We start from the raw sequence: 20,649 nt of genomic DNA, 5'->3' as shown, positions 1-20,649 counted from the left end.
TCCCATTCTTCTTACCACCTTTTCTCTCCTTTCATTTTGCAGGGATAACAATATACACAATTTAAGATTTTCCTTAAGAGGCAGAAGATAGAGATGTCTTGCTCTCAATGAGGTGTAGCATTAATTTGATACAGTCATGTCATTGTTAGACTTTTAGAATGCAGTGACAAACCCATAACTGTGCACTGACATAATAATTTTGCACATGGTCTGTCATGTACAAGTTAATTTCTTTTGTGGATGAGGAAAGACAAAATTATGTCTTCCCTAAAACTGATACTCAAGTACTGTGGTCTATTACTACAGTAGAAATTTTGGAAGGTCATGTGTTCTGTAAATACAGCTTTTATGGTAAAAACATATAATTGATTTTGAGAAAGGAAGCTGCTCCTTCTTTTGCAGTGAGAAAAGCCCTGTTGACTGGTGATGAAGAAACAGACTGAACTACCTTTATAAAGTAATTTTCAATTACTGATTACATCAGTATATGAGGGATTTAACAACACGGATAATAAATATAGTTAACTTTAACAAGAATAGGTATTTTAACCTAAGTAACACCTAAGTACTTAATTTTTCTGACTTATGACTTTATTCCTACTGCCTTGTATTACAGCAGTAATTTGTCATATAAAATTTACTGCCATGAGAAGCCCATAATTTGTATATAGGTTTGTTTTGAAAGACATCAAACCTACCTCAACTATCCATGTTTTCAGTCTCAGTTCACGCTTAATCTAGACCATTTAATACCGCTGTGTATAAGAGAAGAAAAAAACCTATTTTTTGACAAGATATGTATCCACTAAAATACTAAAATTCTGCTGCTTTCACAGCTGGTTTTTTTTTTTTTTAATAGAGTAAGAATAGACCTAAACTGAAAGTTTTCTTTGGCCTTAAGAAGGCTATCACATATCAACACATATTAAAGCAAACACACTAGAGGTCTTCCCGTGAGGAAAACCAATGCTTGGTCGGTGTTCTGGGTGTAGAACCATGGTGAGCAAAATTCCCTGCGAAACACGCCGGGGTGGGTTGGGTTCGGAGACACCCTAACACAGCTGGGGTCTGGGGCAACACCATGCCTAACAGCAGCTAGAGCTGCACACAGGCATCCACTGTTTTCCTGTACAACACACAGGGGAGACACAGGTATAAAACAGGCGCCTTCACGGCGCAAACTGTGGTGTCTTACTTGCCCATGGCTGACACAGTGTTCGCTCACACCACAGGTTTGCACGGGCCATGGTGGTGCCGGGTCGCTTTGTGGGGCTCCAACTCCTAGAGGCAAGCTCTGAGCACTGCGGGGAATCTCCTGAGAAGACACTAGTGCTATAGCAGGAGTTTTCATTGGCAGGACATCTGGGGAAGAAGCCTAAATATCGGTTCTACCTCTTCCCGGAGCTGGCCGCGGAGCAGGTCTGTTCGAACGCGGTCCCCGTGAGGGAAGCGCTGCTGGCGGCAGCCGTGGCCCAGCCAAAGCGCACAGGATTTTTAAGGAAGAGGAAATAACAGCCACATCCCGGCCACAACCGGGCTGCTCACCGCGGCAACAGGGCGACGAGACCGGTTTGCTCCCAAGGAGCCATGCCCAGGCCGGGCACGCCCGGGGGCAGGCGAGGGCGAAGCCACTCGAGGGCGCGCCCTCCGTGGGCGGGAAGGCCGCGGGGACTCCTCCTCCTCCTCCTGCCCGGAGCATCGGCGTGCGATGGGGCTGGGAGCGAGCCGGGAGCCTTAGCCCCGCTCCGGCCGGGAGCCATGCCCGCGGCGAACGGCACGGCCACCTCCAGCCGCCCGGAGCCCGCGGCGCCCGAGCAGGAGGTGCCGGGCGAGCGGCCCCTCTTCAGCGCCGGCACCTACGAGCTGCTGGCGCTGCTGGTCGCCACCATCGGCATGCTGGGCTTGTGCAACAACTTGCTGGTGCTGGTGCTCTACTACAAGTTCAAGCGGCTCCGCACGCCCACCAACCTCTTCCTCGTCAACATCAGCCTCAGCGACCTGCTGGTGTCCGTCTTCGGCGTGAGCCTTACCTTTATGTCCTGCCTGAGGAGCCGCTGGGTGTGGGACGCCGCCGGCTGCGTCTGGGACGGCTTCAGCAGCAGCCTCTTCGGTGGGTGCTGGGGCCGCGGGCGCCGCCTGTCCCTCCCTGTCCTGCTGGGTCCTTCCTCGGCCGCTTGTACCGGCGGTACCGCGCCCCGTCCCCGCGGCTTCCCAACCGCCCCAACCGCCCCATCCCTGCCGCTTCCCAACCGGTCCAACCGCTCCGTCCCTGCTTCCCAACCGCTCCCTGCCGGCCGCAGCCGCTCCATCCCCCCTGCCCCAGCCGCCGCATCCCGGCCGCTCCCGCGGGGCAGTCCGGCCCAGGGGGTTCAGTCGCCGCCCTGGCGAGGGAGTGGGGGGGTGGGGGGAGGAGGGAGTTGGGGTTGGGTAGAGCCGGCGCTTTTTGGTAAAAAAAGAGCGACAGTGCTGGAGAAAACGACCCGAAGCAAAAAGAGAAATTATTCGAGAATCAGTTTTCCGAACTCCCCCCTTTGCATGTGTAAGGTGTAATGGGACGTGTAGGGAAAAGGGCTGTTAGAAGAGGTCTCTAGTTGACCGAGTGACGCGCAGAATTCATGAGCATAAAGCACTGTGTTTTGGAGGAAGTGCTGCAGTCTGTGGACATGGAGCACGCATGACTCTGGATGTAGGGTCAGCAATGTTCTGCCTCCATGGAACAGGTGGAAAGCTGCTCCCCAGCAGCCTTCTCAGTGCTGCGACTTGTCTGTTTATAAAGCTACGCAGTGTGTGGCAGTGCCTTGAATTTCCTTATCCATATGCGAAATTCGGGTACCATCTTTCAGTCATAATGGTGTCACAGTTGGGCTTTGGGAAACCACTGATTTCTGTGAAATGTTACCAGTGCAGGAGGAGTTCTTACACTATTTCCATTTTCAAAACCTATAAGCTCTTTACTGCTTTCCTTCCTGAAATGAATACATACCCTTTGCATAAGTCTGCAGAAGAATAGGTTACAGTCCAGCTATGTACATGCAGCCTCTTAAAAGGAATATTGCTTTTTCTTTACCAGTAAAGGATGCTGCAAAAGAAGAGACTCGTGTTTCTAATGGTGAAAGCAAATGTTCGGCTAACCTGTAATGAAATCTAAAGCTCATCATGTTAGATACATCTTCTGGCAGAGATCTATAAGTTAGAGGTGGATCACAGTGCACTCACTGGACATATATACCCTGAAATTGACTCTGAGGTGATACATTAAAGTCTTCAATAAGCTTTGTAGCTTTCCTGCATACATGACATTTGTTTCACATAGCTCTATGGTCAGCATTTTGTGGGCTACTGTGCGAAGGTTCATGATTGCTTGTGCTTGATTTGACTCCTGCTGCATAGTGCAGCAAAAATTTTATGTATTGAAAGTTATGGTGGGTGCAGGATGTAGTTAATCATTTGTGCAGTGTTTGGTACCAGAAAATTTCTGCAGTGCACAGATCTCAGATGTTTGTATAGCTGTTGGGATCAGGAAAAGTACTAGAGCACCTTGCTGGCATGAAGTTGTCTCCATCACTCAGCCTGTTCAAATTCTTGAGAAACTCAAGAACTTGTCTGCTAAACAGATGCTGCCAGACAACTCAATGTTAATCTTACAGAGGGGATGTAAAGTACAGTTGTGTTCTTTGTCTCTTCTATATTATACTTATTATTTTTGATGGAGGCATTTTCCATATAGGTTCAAAAATGAGATATGTAGTAAGGGTAAGAAACCAGACTATAATAATCTTGTACCATCATCTGAAATTGTAGAAATAGAAACAATGAGGTATATAAATTGGCAAGGAAATTGCTTGATCACATGTGACTTTCAATTTCTGTTTATTTTGAGGTATGCTACATAATTTGTTGCTATAAATATATTTAGTGTTGATGCTTTCCTGCATCCCTCTATTTAAGAATTTTTTTTTTTTTCAAAAGAAATGTAGGCAAATTCATGGGCCTTGTCTAGAGAGCAGTCAAGTTAGAATCTGTGGTTTGTAAAATTACATCTTCCTGTGGTTGCTCATACCATGTTCCTCCTCCAAAATGTGCTTCATTGGGAAGAATTTTTTAATTACTATTAATATTAGAAAAGTGTGTGTTTGTGTGCAGTTGATCATATGGAAGTGGATAGTAAATTCACAGCTAAATGTTCAGGAATGATGCTTTAGTTTACTTTTTTCAGCTGCCATGTAAACCAATAGAAAATATTTAACTTGGCTATCATAATTGAATATTCTGAATCATAATCTGATAAAGTGATTTTAACCTCCACAGTATAGTTTTCATATTCTCATCTAGAAATAGAAGGATTGTTCTTTCCTGCTTTTGAAAATAAGTGATTCCCCACCTGCATAGGAAAGCAGGGGCATGTCAATGCTGAGGGAAAAAAAAATTATAAATGATGCCCTGTAGGTAGCTTCCTACTCTGTCTGCCATCTGGATTATTGCTACCATGGTTTCTGTTTTCATTTTGTAATGTGTTTATGGAAAAACCAGTATTTTGAAGGTTTTTTGTTTGTTTGTTTCTGTTTGGTAATGTTTTGGTGTTGTTTGGGATTAGATATTTTGATTGGATTTTTTTCTTTGTTTTTCTTTTTTGTTTTTGTTTTTGTTTGGAGATTTTTGTTGGTGGTTTTTTTCCTGGTTTTTATTTGGATGGAGGGTTTTTTTTGTTTCTTTATTTTTTCCCCTGGTAGTGGTGAAGACACTGATTAAAGATTTCATTCAGTAGTCAACCAGGTTTTGCAGTTATAAATCTACTTCTCTTGTATGCAACAGCCCAAGCCACCTATTATCTTGAGGTGATGGTGGTAGGGAAAGTAATGTAATGTCTTACTTGTGTATTACTTACAAGTGCTTCTGAAAGTATAACACTCTCCCCAAGAACTTTTGGAAATGTGAAGTACATTTGTTGATCAGAAGACATACAAAACTGACAGCTTTCAAAAGTGAAATTCGCATTAACTAAGAAGAGTACTTACAGATGCACAGTGTTAATTGCTCATGAAGCTGCAATGACATAATAAAGATGTTTTTGGAATAAAGTGGGGGTAGCTCTGATACCATGGATATGGAGTCTATGAAACCATAACAAATCACGTGAGGTTACTTTAGTGGTGTGGCTATGTCCTGGGGTTGGACCCAGTCTGGCTGAAATTTAGGTGAGATGACCAAAACCTCATTATTTACAGCTTTGTGATTTCATTCTTGGCTATGAACTTGGACATGGCTATGTGAGCTTTCTGTGCCAGCCCTTCAGGCCTGAAGGCTGTTCAGTCTTACTTTCCATCCTTATGCATCTTTTTTAATCAGAAGAACAGCCCCTAAGACCCAATACAGGCTTTAAATTGTTCTCTGCATGTGTTGACTTATAAATGAGAGGTTTCCCTGGTAGTAAACAAATTTGGGACAAATTATTAAATCTGCTTTTGTATTTTTAATGGGATTTTCACTTTAAATTCAGAGCTAATTCTCAACAAATTTTAAAAATCAGATTCTTCCTAATTACTGTAGTTAATCAGGAATCACATAGAAAATCATGATTCAGCAACTTTATTTTAAATTTTCAGGTGTTGGTACAATTTGGTACAAATATGAGGTGTTTTCCTCATATTGTTTTGACAGCCAAGGTCAAGATATTTCTGTGTTCCTCTTAGGGATTTCAATATGATTAAATACATAGGTGGCATTTGTGCTTAAAATAAACTGGTAGCATCTATATTTTCAGAAGCCTTCATTACAGAATAATGGCAACTCCTTTCCCCAGGTATGAGGGCACTCTCTACACTTCTAATAATTTTGCATTGAAGAATTGAGCATTTTCTTTTTAAGAGTGCTTCTCATTTTGCCAGCCAGTTGGAGGCGTGGTGAGATCTGGAACTTAGACACTGTAAGCAGATGTTCACAGTCTGAAACTTTTAAGTTGAGAAGATGGCAGCATAACTACAGATTGTCTGTCTAGGAATAAATGGCTGGTTTTTGTGTTCCTCACAATTGTCTGCATTATTGTAACTTTCTCTTGAGACAAGCCCATGTCTTGACAAGCAGATGTCTTTCAACATCTGCTCTTGAGTTGCATTGCACAGCTCAGAGCCTGATACTTGTGCTACTGCCTATGTTTTCTGTGACTTGAAAGATTTTCTTTGAGCCTTTAGAAGGTGCAGAGACCTGCTTGCTACAGTGTAAAACTGATCATTTTGACTACTGAACATCTGTTCTCATCACACAAATAACAGTCCCTATTTTCTTTTACTGATGAGAGTCTGAAGTCAAGATAGAGTTTAGCTACATGTCTTCATAGCAGAGGCCCAAAGAAGTGTTTTATTTTTTTCTCTACTACAAAGCCATTCCTAGCACCTCTTATATTAGTGTAGGGAAAATGACATAAATGATTACCTGACAAGTCTTAGTCTAAGCTTTCCTGACGCAGTTGTCTGTTTTAGACACTAATCCCCATTTAATTTTGTTTCACTGAGTTCCAGTGTTTATTTTGGTACAGGTGGTGTATCCTGGTGTGATATGATAGCTGCACATCAATTAAGTGATGTATTTATACCATGAGGGTCACCTTTCTATGGAGGTGTGCAGTTAGCTCTATGCTGGCCCTACTGCATCTGCCACCCTCTCTTTATGTAAAATGCTTCTAACTCTTTCCCTGTCTGTAGTCAACAGACTACAAGCCATAAGTAGTAGAGATCTGTGTAATCTCTTTATCTATTTAGCACCACAACTCATATCTGGGAGGTGTACTATCACTGAAGACATAGCTTTTTGGTTATGATTTCTAGAGAAGACACCTGACATTTAACATACCCAAAAGTCTTGGTTAGCAGACATAGATAATTTCTTTCTTCAGATAAGAGGGTAGCTGTGAAATACAGGGTCAGGATGTCATGATCTTTGTGTATATCTGCTGGGTTCTCACAGATATTTTTAAGGGGTTTTTTTGAATGACAGTGGCTGTCAGAACTTGATGTGCACAAGATAAATTTGTGTACTGCTCACCCCCAGGCAGTGGGTGTCTGCTTTAATACCTTCTGTACATTGAAATAGGCCCTGGGGGTTTTGAGGTAAGCTACTCTTGTCATGTGGAGCATACACACATAACCCCTCAAGCATAAATAACTTCAGCTAAAAGTAATGGTAACTAAACCATTGGCCAGTACTGGTGTTCTAACACCTTTTAAGTTGTGCAGTGGAAGAAAGGAGTGGAAAAACTTGTTGATAACAGGAATGGTCTTGAGGAATAGGCACCAAAACTCTTTATCTGAGGCAGTCTTTTGACAGAAGATTGCATAGTCAGGCTGTGCTCTAGGGTAGGCTTTGTATCATTAAACCTTCTTTGCAATTGAAAGGCTACTGTTACTGAAATGTGATTAGAGACCTCTGTCTTTCCTAACTGCAAGCTGGTTTTGTAAAGGTAAAATAAACACTGCCAGCTTTTAATGTCAAATTATTTTAAAGAATCATGTCCCTTCTGGACAAATTACCACTGGTATGCAGCAGCTACCAGCAGCTATCTGCATACCACTGGTATGCAGATCTCAATGAGCTACCAAATCAATGTTGATATCTGGGTGAATACTCCATTCCAGTAATGTGAACTAGAGGATGGGAAAAACTGTAAGAATTTTACAGACTGTACTCTCCTGTGAAAAGCTAATGTGTCTATAGCTGAGGTTCTTTTATTTGTTCGTTTCAAGGCAAGCTGATACCACCCCACCCACACCCACCAAATACTGAAGTAGGGATTATTTGCTTGGGAGTGTCCTGTGGGGCTTCAGTTACAGCCTGTTCATCTAAGGCTCTTCCCTGCACAGTGACAGTGATGTCCTGTGCCACTCTCTTGCATTACCCATGTGTGTTATATGCACTGATTTAATCTCACTAAAAGCATTTTCAATTGTTACTCAGCAGATAGTTTTAGGATCATGTGTTACAAATAGCTGGAGGCTCAATCAGCATGCTTTCAGCTTTTTCCCCCCGAGTAAGTTAATCACTTGGAATATTGAATCTGGAGGAGGTGATTTATTTCACCATAATTTTGTAGGACAGCTACATATAAAATATATTTGAAGCATTTTATGTCTAAGAGAAGTGATTTTTCACCTCCCTAGAGTTGAATGCAGATGTTAAAATTACTTGTAAAATTAGAAGTGATAAATAGCTGGTGCCTAAATCTTATTGCAATACCTAATTGCTGAATTCAGATAGACTGGTTATATATTTTGTAGTACAAAACTAGAGAGTGCAATAATAATTTTTCTTGCCATGGACAGGAAGTTGCTTCTGCTCAATTGCTGCTCTCTGGCTTTTCAGATGTGAAAAGAGGTGAAGAGGGATTGCAGAAGGATGGCTTTCTTCTGTGATTAGGTATGCAAAATAGTCATTCAGCACTTGAATGTAGGGAAAGGATTAATTGATATAGAAAATAATATGCCCTTTTGTTGTAGTTGAGATGGAGACAATACAAAGCAGCACACTCCATTTTCAGAAGGCTTCAAACTGCTTTTATTATAGCATGCATGCTTTTTATACATTCTTACAAAATTCATAACTTTACACTTTATTCATTGGTCATGAAGGAAAAGCAAAGTGCTTATTGGAATAAGCTGTTGCAGCTTATCCTTCTTTCTTTCTTGGTTTCTATGTCAAAAACCTGGGTAGGAAATTCTTTTATCAAACTTCTCTCTGGCTCACAGAAGTTGCTGTAAAACCTCTTCCACACCCTTTGACAGAAGCCACAGTCTGTCTTAGAAATGGATCTTATTTGCTACATTATGCTGCAGTTGCTCTGTAGAGATGCTCAGACTTTGGGAATATTTGATATCACTGCTGACCAAATTATAGGCCATACTCAGGGCAGGGCCTCAATATGAAAATAAAGTGTATCTTGCATGGAGAGGGCAGACTCTCTTCAAACTCATTGAAAGTAACACTTCAGTTCTGAAGGCACTGCAATATTTTTCTTCTAATTAAGGATTATAAAGTCAGAATATACACATTGTGTGGTATAACACAGTACCGCTTAGCTGTGTTTTACAGTCTTCTCTGTGATGACCTACACTATGCAGATTGAAGTATTTAATGATGTATCCAGAACTGACTCCTGAAAAAGTCCAGAATATGGAAGAGATAATTAGCGCATATGGTACATAATAAGATCTACACTAAATGCAGTATTTCAGTGGGGAAACAATGCAAAATGGCAAAAATGAGAATTTTCTTCATAAGCATCCAAATAACAAGAAGTAGCTTGTCACTGCTCCCTGATTGTGTATGGCTGGCTGCTGGAGAAGAAGAGGAGTTGCAACATAGGAATTGCAAACTAATGGCTTAAACAAGAAGACACTTCAGTTTTGCTACATTTATCTGCAGCTTCAATGGGAATGACTCCATTTGTGCTAGAGTAATTGCCCAGGCTTAAATCAGAGCTAAAACTAGCAGCAGTTCCTAAACACAAAGTGTTTATGTTTATAATCAGCACATACAGATAGGGGTATTGTCTGAGATGAAAATCTGTATATCAGACATGCAGTCTCTGTAAACACTGGGCAGTAGAGTCTTTCTGAAGGAATTAGAAAGAGTGAATTGCTAGTAAAGTAAATCAATTCTCAGAATCTTGGGTCTTAGCCTTGAATCAAAATACGTAGATCTCCAGTACCTCGAGAAGCAAAACAAAATTTGTTTCAGATAAAAGGTAGAAATGGTAGAATTGGTTTGAAATGTGTATTTTTGCTAAGAGGGGGCTAATAGCCAAACAATAAACATAATGGCTTTCTGTAACAGATTTACTTTTTTAATCAGCACACATTTCATCATATCAAAATATGCAATTCAGGATGAAGTGTAATAATTTCCAGAAAAGCTCCTGTAGAGGAATGGGGGCAGGGAGGGAAGTAAAATTCAGACCTTTCCTCTGCAGTAGACTACAGAAATGAATGAAACATAGAAAATGCAGCTATAAGCACACATAAATGATATATATCTTGTGCTATGACCTGCATTTCCTGCCTCAGTGTCTGCGTGCTGCCAGACGCTCCTTGAATACCAGCAGAACAGGGATTTGTATTTTGGTGCATACTATCCAACAGGCTGTCCAAGGTCCCATTTACAGTTCAGGGAGGAAAATTCAAGTATGTCTTTGAAGAGCAGTGGTTTTATACTGAAAGGAGCTTGATAGAACATGGTTCAAATGTGCACATACTGATTTTTAGAGATACTGAGCATTCAATGACTTCCTTGAGAATGTCAAGGACTTAGGAAATTATTGCTTGTGAACACCTGTACTTTCAGCCAAGCATGTGAGCTTTTGGTTACTTTGTCATGGCTAGAATTCAGCACTCATAAAAGGGGTGGGGAAGTATTAAGACCACACAGGGACATTAGTCATTGAATACCATTCAATGAAGGAAGGTGGTAAGGAGCAAAAAGTTAATTTAGGTATTCTGACTCATCATCCTGAGGAGCTGCTCTTTCTCTCCACTGATCAGACAAAGCGGCAGTGCACTATATAAGCTAACAGAATCTTTAGTTGAGTGATATGATTTTCCTCCATAAACATGTCTGTGGATGGCTATCATAACTGTCAGGTAAACTTTTCTAATTCCTAATCTTTGGGTAAGAGAAATGGAAGGGAACCTGTTGCCTTAACTTGTGTTCAAGAAGTAGACTGCATTTGATTGAATAAAGCACTTACCTTAGCCAGTGTAAGTGTAAAAGAGTACCTATAAAATCCTGCAGTTATTTTCTAATGCCTACTAATATTTTGCTTAGGTACACATTGTTTAATGTATTTTCAGCATGTTAGGTCACCAAAAAAGGCATGAGGGACTTTTCAACTTCATTTTAAAAAAACCCAAAAAACCCACCCACAAACCCAACCTTAGGTCTTTGGAAACCTTTTCACCCACATTTGCTAGTCCAATTTCAAGCTATGAAAGTGAAATTCTACAGCAATGATTTATACAAGGAAAAAAACCCTACAAAACTAAATGGGAAAGATTACTTAATTGCCAACAATGTCTACATCTTTTCATGATGAAGGTTTAAAGATAACTAGAAAAAAACATATTAAAAAATTGTTTCATTTAAAGAGATATATGAAACAATGTGGCACATTTTCTTTTAGACTGGGAAATTCCCTTAATCAAGAAAACTTTCTAACTCACCTCTTTTAAAAAGGGAATCTTTTAATAACTACAGCATAAAATAATATTTTTTAGAATCCTAAAGGATATTCTACTGTGAGATACTTGGTTAATAATAAACTGCTTTTGCTGTTGAATACCTTTACAGAGAGTCTATGTGTTGCTCTAGATTTTGTTATTCTCAGTTGCCTTCCTAAAATCCATGTTGCTGGTCCTTCTGTGCTGTTGTTAATTTATCTTCAATAAATGTTTATTCTTTTTCAAAGTGAGATCAGGTTCCTGTTGAGTATAAAATGGTTGTTCTCTCTTTGGTAGTGAAATCTGCACAATTAACCTTCTTAGAGCTTATGGCACATATGAATGTACTTGGAGAAATGAAGTGCTGTGCATATGCATGAAAAAATAGTTGTGCTTTGTATTAGATAAAATCTATACAGATTTAGACACAGATATCTGTATAATCTCACAGAATGCTGTGAAATACACCCTTTTGTTGTTTAAGAGCCTGTGTTTATGAACTTGATGACTGAATCATAACAGATTTCAGGTGTTTGGGCAGTTGCCTGATGGGCAATTTGGTTTTTGATCATCAAGTGTTACAGACCTTTGAAATAGAAATCGTTATATTCTTATCAAGACAGAAATGCCTTAGCTTCATGAAATTTTAAAAATGTCTGGATGGGATAGTACTGGGAGCTGAAGATAATGTGTGATTTCTGTCATAACATGTTAATAATTGTGTACTGGGTTTGAGGTGGACAGAAAAGGAAGAGAGTGCATAAATATACAAGGACTGATATTTTTATGAAAGCAGCAAAATATGAAAGGACACTCAAAATAACTGAATGTCTTTCAGATGGGACACCTTCAGCAATGCAATGCTTTGCCTTCCTGGTTCTTCTTGGAACGCAAAGACTTCCAGGATATCTTGAAACAAATTGGAATTATTCTAGTCATTTTATTCACATTAAAGGTGCACATCTCTGCTTTCAGTTGCTGAAGGCTTTCTTTCATTTCAGTCTCAACTCTCAGTTCACTAAGTTTCTAAGAGATTTTTTTCTTACTGATTATCTCAGTTTTATATGGTAGCTTTTTCTTTTAAAAACCCTAAACAGCCAAAGGAAACCACAAACCCCAAAGGAACATATAACAACTACCAGCAGAAAAAACCCCAAACCTTGGACCATGATACCTCACTGAATGAAGTAATGTTTAGGAAGAGGTATTGGCTTGTGATGGTGTTCGCAGGGGTCTTAGGATGAGGGAAGAGACGAGAATGTTGACTCCATGTTTCCGAAGGCTGGATTTATTATTTTATGATATATATTATATTAAAACTATACTAAAAGAATAGAAGAAAGGATTTCATCAGAAGGCTAGCTAAGAATAGAAAAAGAATGATAACAAAGGCTTGTGACTGACCGAGACAGTCCAGACAGCTGGAATGTGATTGGACATTAATGAGAAACAATCACATGAGACCAATCACAGATCCACCTGTTGCATTCCACAGCAGCAGATAACCATTGTTTACATTTTGTTCCTGAGGCGTCTCAGCTTCTCAGGAGAAAAAATCCTAAGGAAAGGATTTTTCAGAAGATATCATGGCTACATTGGCTTAGTCTCTTTTTCCCTTGTCCCACTTCATAGCCATTGTACATCCTGGATCAGATGTCAGCATCCTACTCTGAGTATTTTGAAGTTGGTGATTCTGTTTGCCTTAGTAGTTAGTGAGTAATGTACAAAAAGTCTTATTGGTGTTAGATTCATAATGTGAGCTAGGTCATTTTGAGTTAACCTTCTAGCAATGGAAACATTTATCAAGAAGAGTGCAGTCCTGCTTACAGTATTTGTGAATAATTTAATTGAGTTTCTTTATTTTTTTTACAGGAATTGTTTCCATTATGACTCTCACTGCTCTTGCCTATGAGCGCTACATTCGGGTGGTCCATGCAAAGGTGATTGACTTCTCCTGGTCTTGGCGGGCTATCACGTACATCTGGCTGTACTCACTGGCCTGGACTGGAGCCCCTCTTTTGGGCTGGAACAGATACACACTGGAAATTCATGGCTTAGGTTGCTCAGTGGACTGGAAGTCAAAAGACCCCAATGATACCTCCTTTGTGCTCCTTTTTTTCCTTGGCTGTCTAGTAGCACCTGTTGGGATCATGGCCTATTGCTATGGCCATATTCTGCATGCAGTAAGAATGGTAAGTTAGTTAAAGTAAGACTTCCCTTAATGTAATATTGTCAGTGAAAAATGTTGAAGCTGTATATGAAGGTTGCATCCTAGCCAAATTTGCACTCTCACTTCCCTTTTAAACTTTTGAAAATTTGATGTTCGTCTATGTCAGTTACCACTAGATAGGTTGTAGGATTGGGAGAGAACCAGCCTAGAGCTACTGAGGTCTGTTTGTTGTGGAGTTTTACTGGGAGGAAGTAGGGAAGGGCTAATGCTTACTAATCCACATCAGATCCTCACCTGAAAATTCAATACAAATCCTTAGTATGAGAAAGTGTTAATGATTCATATTCTGTGGATAGTTAGTCTGGACCCACTCAAGTTTATGGTCAACAGTATTGGCAGAATAGATAATTTGTGGAGTATGTTCATGTCCCATCTTTTCCGTATTTTATGACTCAGATAACATGGGAACCTGCTGCCTAGTATTCTGCTTTAGAGATTTCATGATTGTAGGGTAACATACTATGTGGCAAAGCAGTACAGAGAAATCTGTTTATGATTTTTTTTTCTCTAAAGATTTTTTCCATGAATCTACAGGACTGTCTAAGTAGTCAGACAAAGGACCACCAATGTAAACTGAATTTGCTTATGCAATAGCTGAGGGCAAGTTATTTTTCTAAAGCACTTATAACTGCAGCATGCTTTGTTACATCTCTGCATTTGTTGTCTTTTAGTAAATTAGCTATTCTATTTTTTCTCAGCTTGTGTTTTTTGCACTTAATGTCGGGAATAAAATCTGAGAACATGATGTAAGCTTCCAGAAGAATTGTGGTTTAAAAGATAAGGTGTATCGTGTCTGTGCCTTAAACTAAGAGAGTGGGTCAGTTACTTATAAATAAATGTAGAACTATTCAGGTTCAAGTAAAACATAAGGCTATTTTGTTTTACTATTTTTTTCTCTCTACAGCTTCGCTGTGTAGAAGATTTCCAGACAGTTCAAGTGATCAAACTTCTAAGATATGAAAAGAAGGTGGCTAAAATGTGTTTCCTGATGATCTCCACGTTCCTTATTTGTTGGATGCCCTATGCAGTGGTCTCCCTCTTGATAACATATGGCTACAGTAACCTTGTAACTCCAACAGTAGCTATCATCCCATCTTTCTTTGCCAAGTCAAGCACTGCTTATAATCCAGTTATTTATATCTTCATGAGTAGAAAGGTAGGTACATTAAAGGTTTTCTTGTTCGAATTACTAGTAGCTAGTGATACTAGTTAGAATTACACTTGTGAAGTGTAGGTCTGATTTACTTTAATCTGAAACAATTTTTAAAAATTTCAACAGCTAGAATAAATGGTAACAATCTAGAAGAACTAAAATCCCTGATGGTGCTTAAATACCACCAGATCATAAATTTAATTTGCTTTGCTAATTCAAACATCTAAATCACAAAAGGGACAGGAAAGAGTGTCAGAATGTCTAGTTTTGAGAATTTACCTGTGAAATGGATTGCTAGTAGAAGACCTCATCTGAATCACTCCCTTACCACAGTAGAATTCCATCAGAGGAAGTTTATAATAATCAGTGTTTATTTTTTAGGAATAAAAAAACTTGTCTCTGACCTGTGTTATAGCAGCACAAGGACTGATACTGGAAGTGTACCATGCACATTGTAAACTTCTGAAATCAAGATTGCATAAAGGTGTCTGGAGTTCAGTAGAATCACTTACAAAGGGTAAAAAACCATGAGTGATTGCTGGAGGGGTTTTGCTGAGTTTTCCTTCCCTTTAAACCCATTATAGAGGTGAAATTTTCTGTGATTTCCTACACTGGCTTGCAGTTGCTGGGCAGCAGCCTGGGCCAGCCAGCAGCCTGTAGGGACAAGGAGGCCAAGCCAGTGGGTCTGATCAGCTGCGAGGGCAGCCAAGCAAAGGCTGAGAGCAGCTCAGGTCAGGACCCAGGGCAAGGGGCAGCTTAAATGCTTTCCTGAGTAAAAGCAGGAGGCCTCCAATGTGGCCTCCAATCTTGTTCTTCCCCCACAGCTCATTTCACAGCAGGCTGATCCACAGTTACACGGCTGCACAATATCAGAGTTATCCTGGATATGGGAAGCTAACAACAGTCACGTTGAAAGGCTTTTTCAACAGAGTGACTTTTTAAATACACTGGCACTGACTCTGTACCTAGTTAGCAGGTTGAGTATCTCTTCTGAAAAACATTTTGTGGGTTCTGATACCCAGCAGCAAATAGAACTTCTACCAGGTATAATGCCAGTAAAGACACAGGCAGGATATGTGTCAATCATCTGAACGTGTTTATTGGAGATGCATTGTGAAGTTTTTTTCTCTTGCCTCTAATTCCAGATTAGGACCAAAATGATAGTATTTTTCCTTAATGTTTTTTGATTATTTTACCCTCCAAAGGAATCGTGAAACAAGTTCTCTATAATAACCTTCCTTTATCTGAACTTGTTCTAACATGCTTGTACTTTCTAACTTCTCTGCTACTCTGAGGTAGACCATTACCTCTGAAGTTGTCAAGGCTTCCACATGACCATTCTTTCTCTGAGATGATCCTTCTGTGAGAGCTTGTAATTAGCTACGATCCTTTCCCAACAGGACAGACCTATTGCCTTCTCTGTGTCAGAGTAGGATTAATTTTCCACAGCAAAACCTTGTTCTAACTTGGCATGTCAGATTGCTTCTTGCATGATATCTGGGAAAACAGAGGCACTGGCCGTGCAGGATAATACTGAGTAATCCTTAACACAGCTAAATGGAAGGCTGTTAAAAGAGATGTCCTACCTCCTTTTCAGAGAAAATGTGCATTATTTCCCACCTGCTCCCGGATGTTTGTTGTGTTTGGGATTTTTATTGTTTTTCTTTTTGGGTTTTTTTGGTATTTTGTTTGTTGATTGAAGTCTTCTTCATACATTCCAGGCAATTCTTGTTACAGGTTATTAAACAAAGGGGAAGTTGCCCTCTGGTTGCTTATAGAACCAGGGTTCTTCCCCAAAGGATCATGCTTTAAATGTGTGTAGACATGGAGCTACTGAATGAATGCATCTTTAACTCTCAAACCTGGATCTTTGTTTTGTTGAAGGGGAGACCATAATTAGAGAATTAATACAGTGCTACTACTCAAATTTCCATTCTGTGTGCTGGTGTGAGCTTTCACTGAATATCTCACATTATTTAGTCACACAGTAGAACAGACTTCCTGTGTCACAGGTAGCTGCTGGTTATCTGAAAAACTTCTGTTCCAGCCATATTCAACGGGAACATTTGACTTCTGTCACTAACCATTGAAATTTCATTTTACATCTGTGACATTAAATACTTTTGTTAAAATTCCAGACCCTGGAGTTACTTAAAAGCAAGAAAAAGTCCCTTTGTATCCCCTTCCTCCCCTTGTTCCTTCCCTCTGTATCCTCCTGTGAAGTGTTTGTGAGAATATTCTTTCCCTGCTGGATTTACTGTGTGATTTTTGAATATGGAAACAAAACCTATAGCACACTTTGGAGCCTAGTCCTCTTGTCTTTTGCTTGTAGCTGGTAAAATATTCAGCTGCATTTCAGTGCCCTCTGTTGGCTCAGTGATCCTATTCAGATATAGAGAAAAAAAGTACCCACTACAAAGGCAGCATGTTTTGTTACTGAAACTAACTCAGAGGATATGCAGAAGTCTCTTATTTTGAGTCTTTTACTGTGCTGTGCCCTTCACTTCCTTGTAGATAGTGAATGCTTAGGAAGGTGAACACAATTCTGTTTATTCTCTCTTGTAGTTTCGACGCTGCCTTTTGCAACTCCTGTGCTTCCGCCTGCTGAGATTCCAGAGGACAATGAAAGAGACACCAGCAACAGGGAGTGACAAACCAATACGACCCATAGTTATGTCTCAGAAGGCAGGGGACAGGCCAAAGAAGAAAGTGACTTTCAGCTCTTCCTCTGTCATTTTTATAATCACCAGTGATGACACCGAGCAAATAGATGACAGCAGTAAACACAATGAGACAAAAGTAAATGTCATCCAAGTAAAGCCATTGCAGGGATGAGCTGAAGAGACATGGGAATGAGATGGATTTCAGCCACTAGACTGTTGAGGCTGGAGACTGGTTTCAGGGGCAGTGTCTGGGGGCTGCCAAAGGAAACCACATTCTTAAGCTGTGAAATACTGAAGGGATTCATCATCTGAAGATCTCCAAGTAGTTCACTTTTGGTCACAGTACGGAAATCTCTGCTAAAATTGTTGATGTATGTCATTACTTTGAATTTTCTTAAAGCATATTTTATGATTGCCATTCAGAACTTTTGGTATTTTAATGTTTTCTGAATATTGAGCCTTCAGTGAATAATTAAATGGATCTTATTTATATAATTTTGTTCTCAGTGGAATATTTTTTTCCCCACCAACTAGGACATGATCTGGTATTGTAGCTTGTTGGATACAGCTTGAAGGGAAGTACTATGACCTGAGAAAACTATAGTATTTCAGTGTTTCAGTTGGCCTTTCTAAAGATCAAGTTGAGAGTTTGTAAAGAAAAATTACCCACTGTTCATATTTATGAAAGTAAAATTTGAGTAATTAACAATAATAGTGTGTGATTCTTTATTAGTTGATGTACAACATATTTACCACAGTGACAATCATGTAACAGTATATGAAAATGGAACACTAGAAGTTTTGGTAAATTTCTTATCTTAGGTACTCTGTTTGAAGTGCAGTGGAATGAGCTGAAACTTCATGAAATGACTTTCTTTGAAACAGTGAGATTTCACTTCCTTTCATGAAAAGAAGTGAAACAAGAAATACACGAATGAAGTTAAGGGAGAAGACAAAGAAAGGAAATAATAGGAAGTGAAATTAAATTGAAATAAAATGAAAATTCTTAGGAGAAGTTAAATTTTTGAAATGGAATGGAATGAAGTACAGTGAAATTAACCAAAACTTCATGAAGTAATACTCACTGAAATGATGAGATTTCATTTCCTTTTGTGAAATGAAGAAATTTCATCACAGCAGGGTACTGAGATTGATCACTCTACACTTTTGGAATCTGGGCCAGCCACAGAGATGGGGATCACAGCAGCAGTGACAAGTTGCCATTAGGGTTTGGGTTAGGGTTCAGAGAGCTGCAGAGCGTACAGCTCCAGGAAAACTGGGGCTGGAAAAGGCATGCCAAGGCAATCCTGACAGGGCACCAACTTTGCTGCTCCTACATTTTCTAATCTGGACCTCCCATGTTGATCAGAACCTCAGCCCCAGTGACAAGATGCCATTACACCTAGAGATGGGGTCAAGAGAGAAAAAGGACCTAGAGTTCCAGGGACACTGGGGCTGGAAAATGCGTAACAAGATAATTATAGTGGGGGCACAACATTTCTGCTCTCACACCTTGCAGATTAGGGCCATAAATGGGGATGGGCATCTCAGCTACAGCCCCAAGATTGCTAAAAGGTTAGTGTGAAAAAAAAGAAATTCTGAAATGAAGTGAAAACAACAGAACGGAATGGAATGGAATGACCGAAACTTTGTGAAATGACACTCCTTGAAATTGTGAGATTTCATTTCCTTTCATGAAATGAAGAATTTTTATTAAGAGATTAGAAAGTGTGGAGCTGGCAATGTGGGCACCCTACCGTGATGCCCTTGCAATGCCTTTTTGAGTGTCAGTGTCCCTGGAGCTGTAGGCTGAATTAACAACCCAAAACTACGTTTCTTGAACTGTTGGCAGTAACTTTTTCTTGTAGCTTGTCACTGGCTTTGTAAGTGTGGCTCTGTGAAGTTAGTGTGCTGCAGTCCTATTTGCTCATCTTTTAAATATAACTATTTCTTGTACTTACTGCAGCACTGCTTCAAAAATCACACCCTGCTACAGAATTTAAGTGTTGTAACTGTCAGTCTTTGAGTAGCATCAGGTTATTCACAGTTTCATCATCTTTTTAAAAAATTAAAAATCCATCTTTGGTCTATTCTGCTGTTGTCACAACAGGAAAATTTATTACAGTGTGGATAGAAAGACTGATGCTGGACCTTTCTCTCCCATTACAGGCAAAGGATGATTAAAATTAGCATTTGAACAATTGGTTGTTCATTGAGTAACAGAACTGGAGACTTAGATATAGAAGAAGGAGAAAGTGGCAAGGACAAAAGGATAAGAAGGGATAAGCAGGATATATAATTAATGAAGATTTTAAATAAACTAGTTGGTAAGAGCATTCATGATCCTGTCATGCAAAGGGAAATTACAGGTGTGGTGAGTACCACAATAACCTCGGAACCAAATAATTTCTCTTACAGATGTTTTGTTGATTTTGTGCATTAATAGAAAAATACATACAATGATTTAGCTAAAATACCATTTTTAATCTGCAAATGAAGAAGCCTCAGTTTACTTGTTGCCTCCCAGCACCTGGTGTGTCAGGACTGCTGGGAGAAATTTCAGCATCTCCTTCACGCTGGGGAAGGGATCCCCTCTCGCCCTGTGCTTTGAGGCTGTCATGAATCCTGAAGTGGTGCCCACTGACTTACCTGGGGCTTCTGCTGCTGTGCTGGATCCCATGGAGGCAAGAAACTGTTGGATGGCAACAAATCTGCTCCACAACCATGTGACCTTCCTCCTTTTTCAGCTCCAAGACGAAACTAGATTTGTGCTGAATGTATCTGACTTCATGCAGAAGAGTTGGGCCTTATACTATTATGACTTTTTTTTTTTTTTATCACAGTGATTACATCAGTCAGGAGATCAGTATTCACAAGCATACCCCTTTTGCTTGTACCCTGCATAATATTGGTCTCCTGCTGCTGTTTCCTGCTAGAATACTGCATCAGCTAAGTGAAATGGATATGCAACCACTGTACTGTGCTAAACCACCCAGAAAGAGCAGCTTTTAGGAATACATTTGTCCTTGGCTTATATAAACAACCTTCAGCTCAAGAATAGAATTTGCATGTCTAATATCCAGAGGTAAGAGATGAATAAAATCTGGATATGATGGTGGAAGATTTTATTTGATGTACATGCAAACATCTCAGTTTGAAAATATCTGCAGTCAGGTATTTTGTCAGTCTATGTCACCACAGTTAAGGAATGTTGTTGTTTCTCATGAAGGAAAAAAGGATGAGGGTGAGGCTGGAACTGTCCCAGAGGATGGGAATGCCTGTTCCTGCTGCTACTTAGGATTGACAGTAGATGCCCCCTTGGGGTTAGCCTGGCACTTGTGCATGCCCCTGTCCCTCCTTCTGTGACAGCAAAAGTGGGAAGAAAAGCAGGAGGGAGAAGTG

The 20,649-nt window shown here is 40.0% G+C and overlaps 1 protein-coding gene across 1 annotated transcript; it reads left to right on the top strand.

The window, feature by feature from the left end:
- Nucleotides 1–1,669: 1,669 nt before the first annotated feature.
- Nucleotides 1,670–17,959, top strand: OPN3 (opsin 3). The gene is made up of 4 exons (XM_071432865.1): nucleotides 1,670–2,110; nucleotides 13,074–13,393; nucleotides 14,336–14,587; nucleotides 17,150–17,959. Exons 1-4 carry the CDS (start codon nucleotides 1,759–1,761, stop codon nucleotides 17,417–17,419), a joined length of 1,194 nt encoding a protein of 397 aa, XP_071288966.1. The 5' UTR covers nucleotides 1,670–1,758; the 3' UTR covers nucleotides 17,420–17,959.
- The last annotated feature ends 2,690 nt before the right edge of the window (nucleotides 17,960–20,649 follow it).

Source organism: Agelaius tricolor, unplaced genomic scaffold, assembly GCF_023055355.1.
Source record: "Agelaius tricolor isolate 1412-34295 unplaced genomic scaffold, bAgeTri1.0.p SCAF_1, whole genome shotgun sequence".
Taxonomy (NCBI): domain Eukaryota; kingdom Metazoa; phylum Chordata; class Aves; order Passeriformes; family Icteridae; genus Agelaius; species Agelaius tricolor.
The sequence above is the reverse complement of the archived record's forward strand: the minus strand, read 5'-3'. Positions and strand labels throughout refer to the sequence as shown.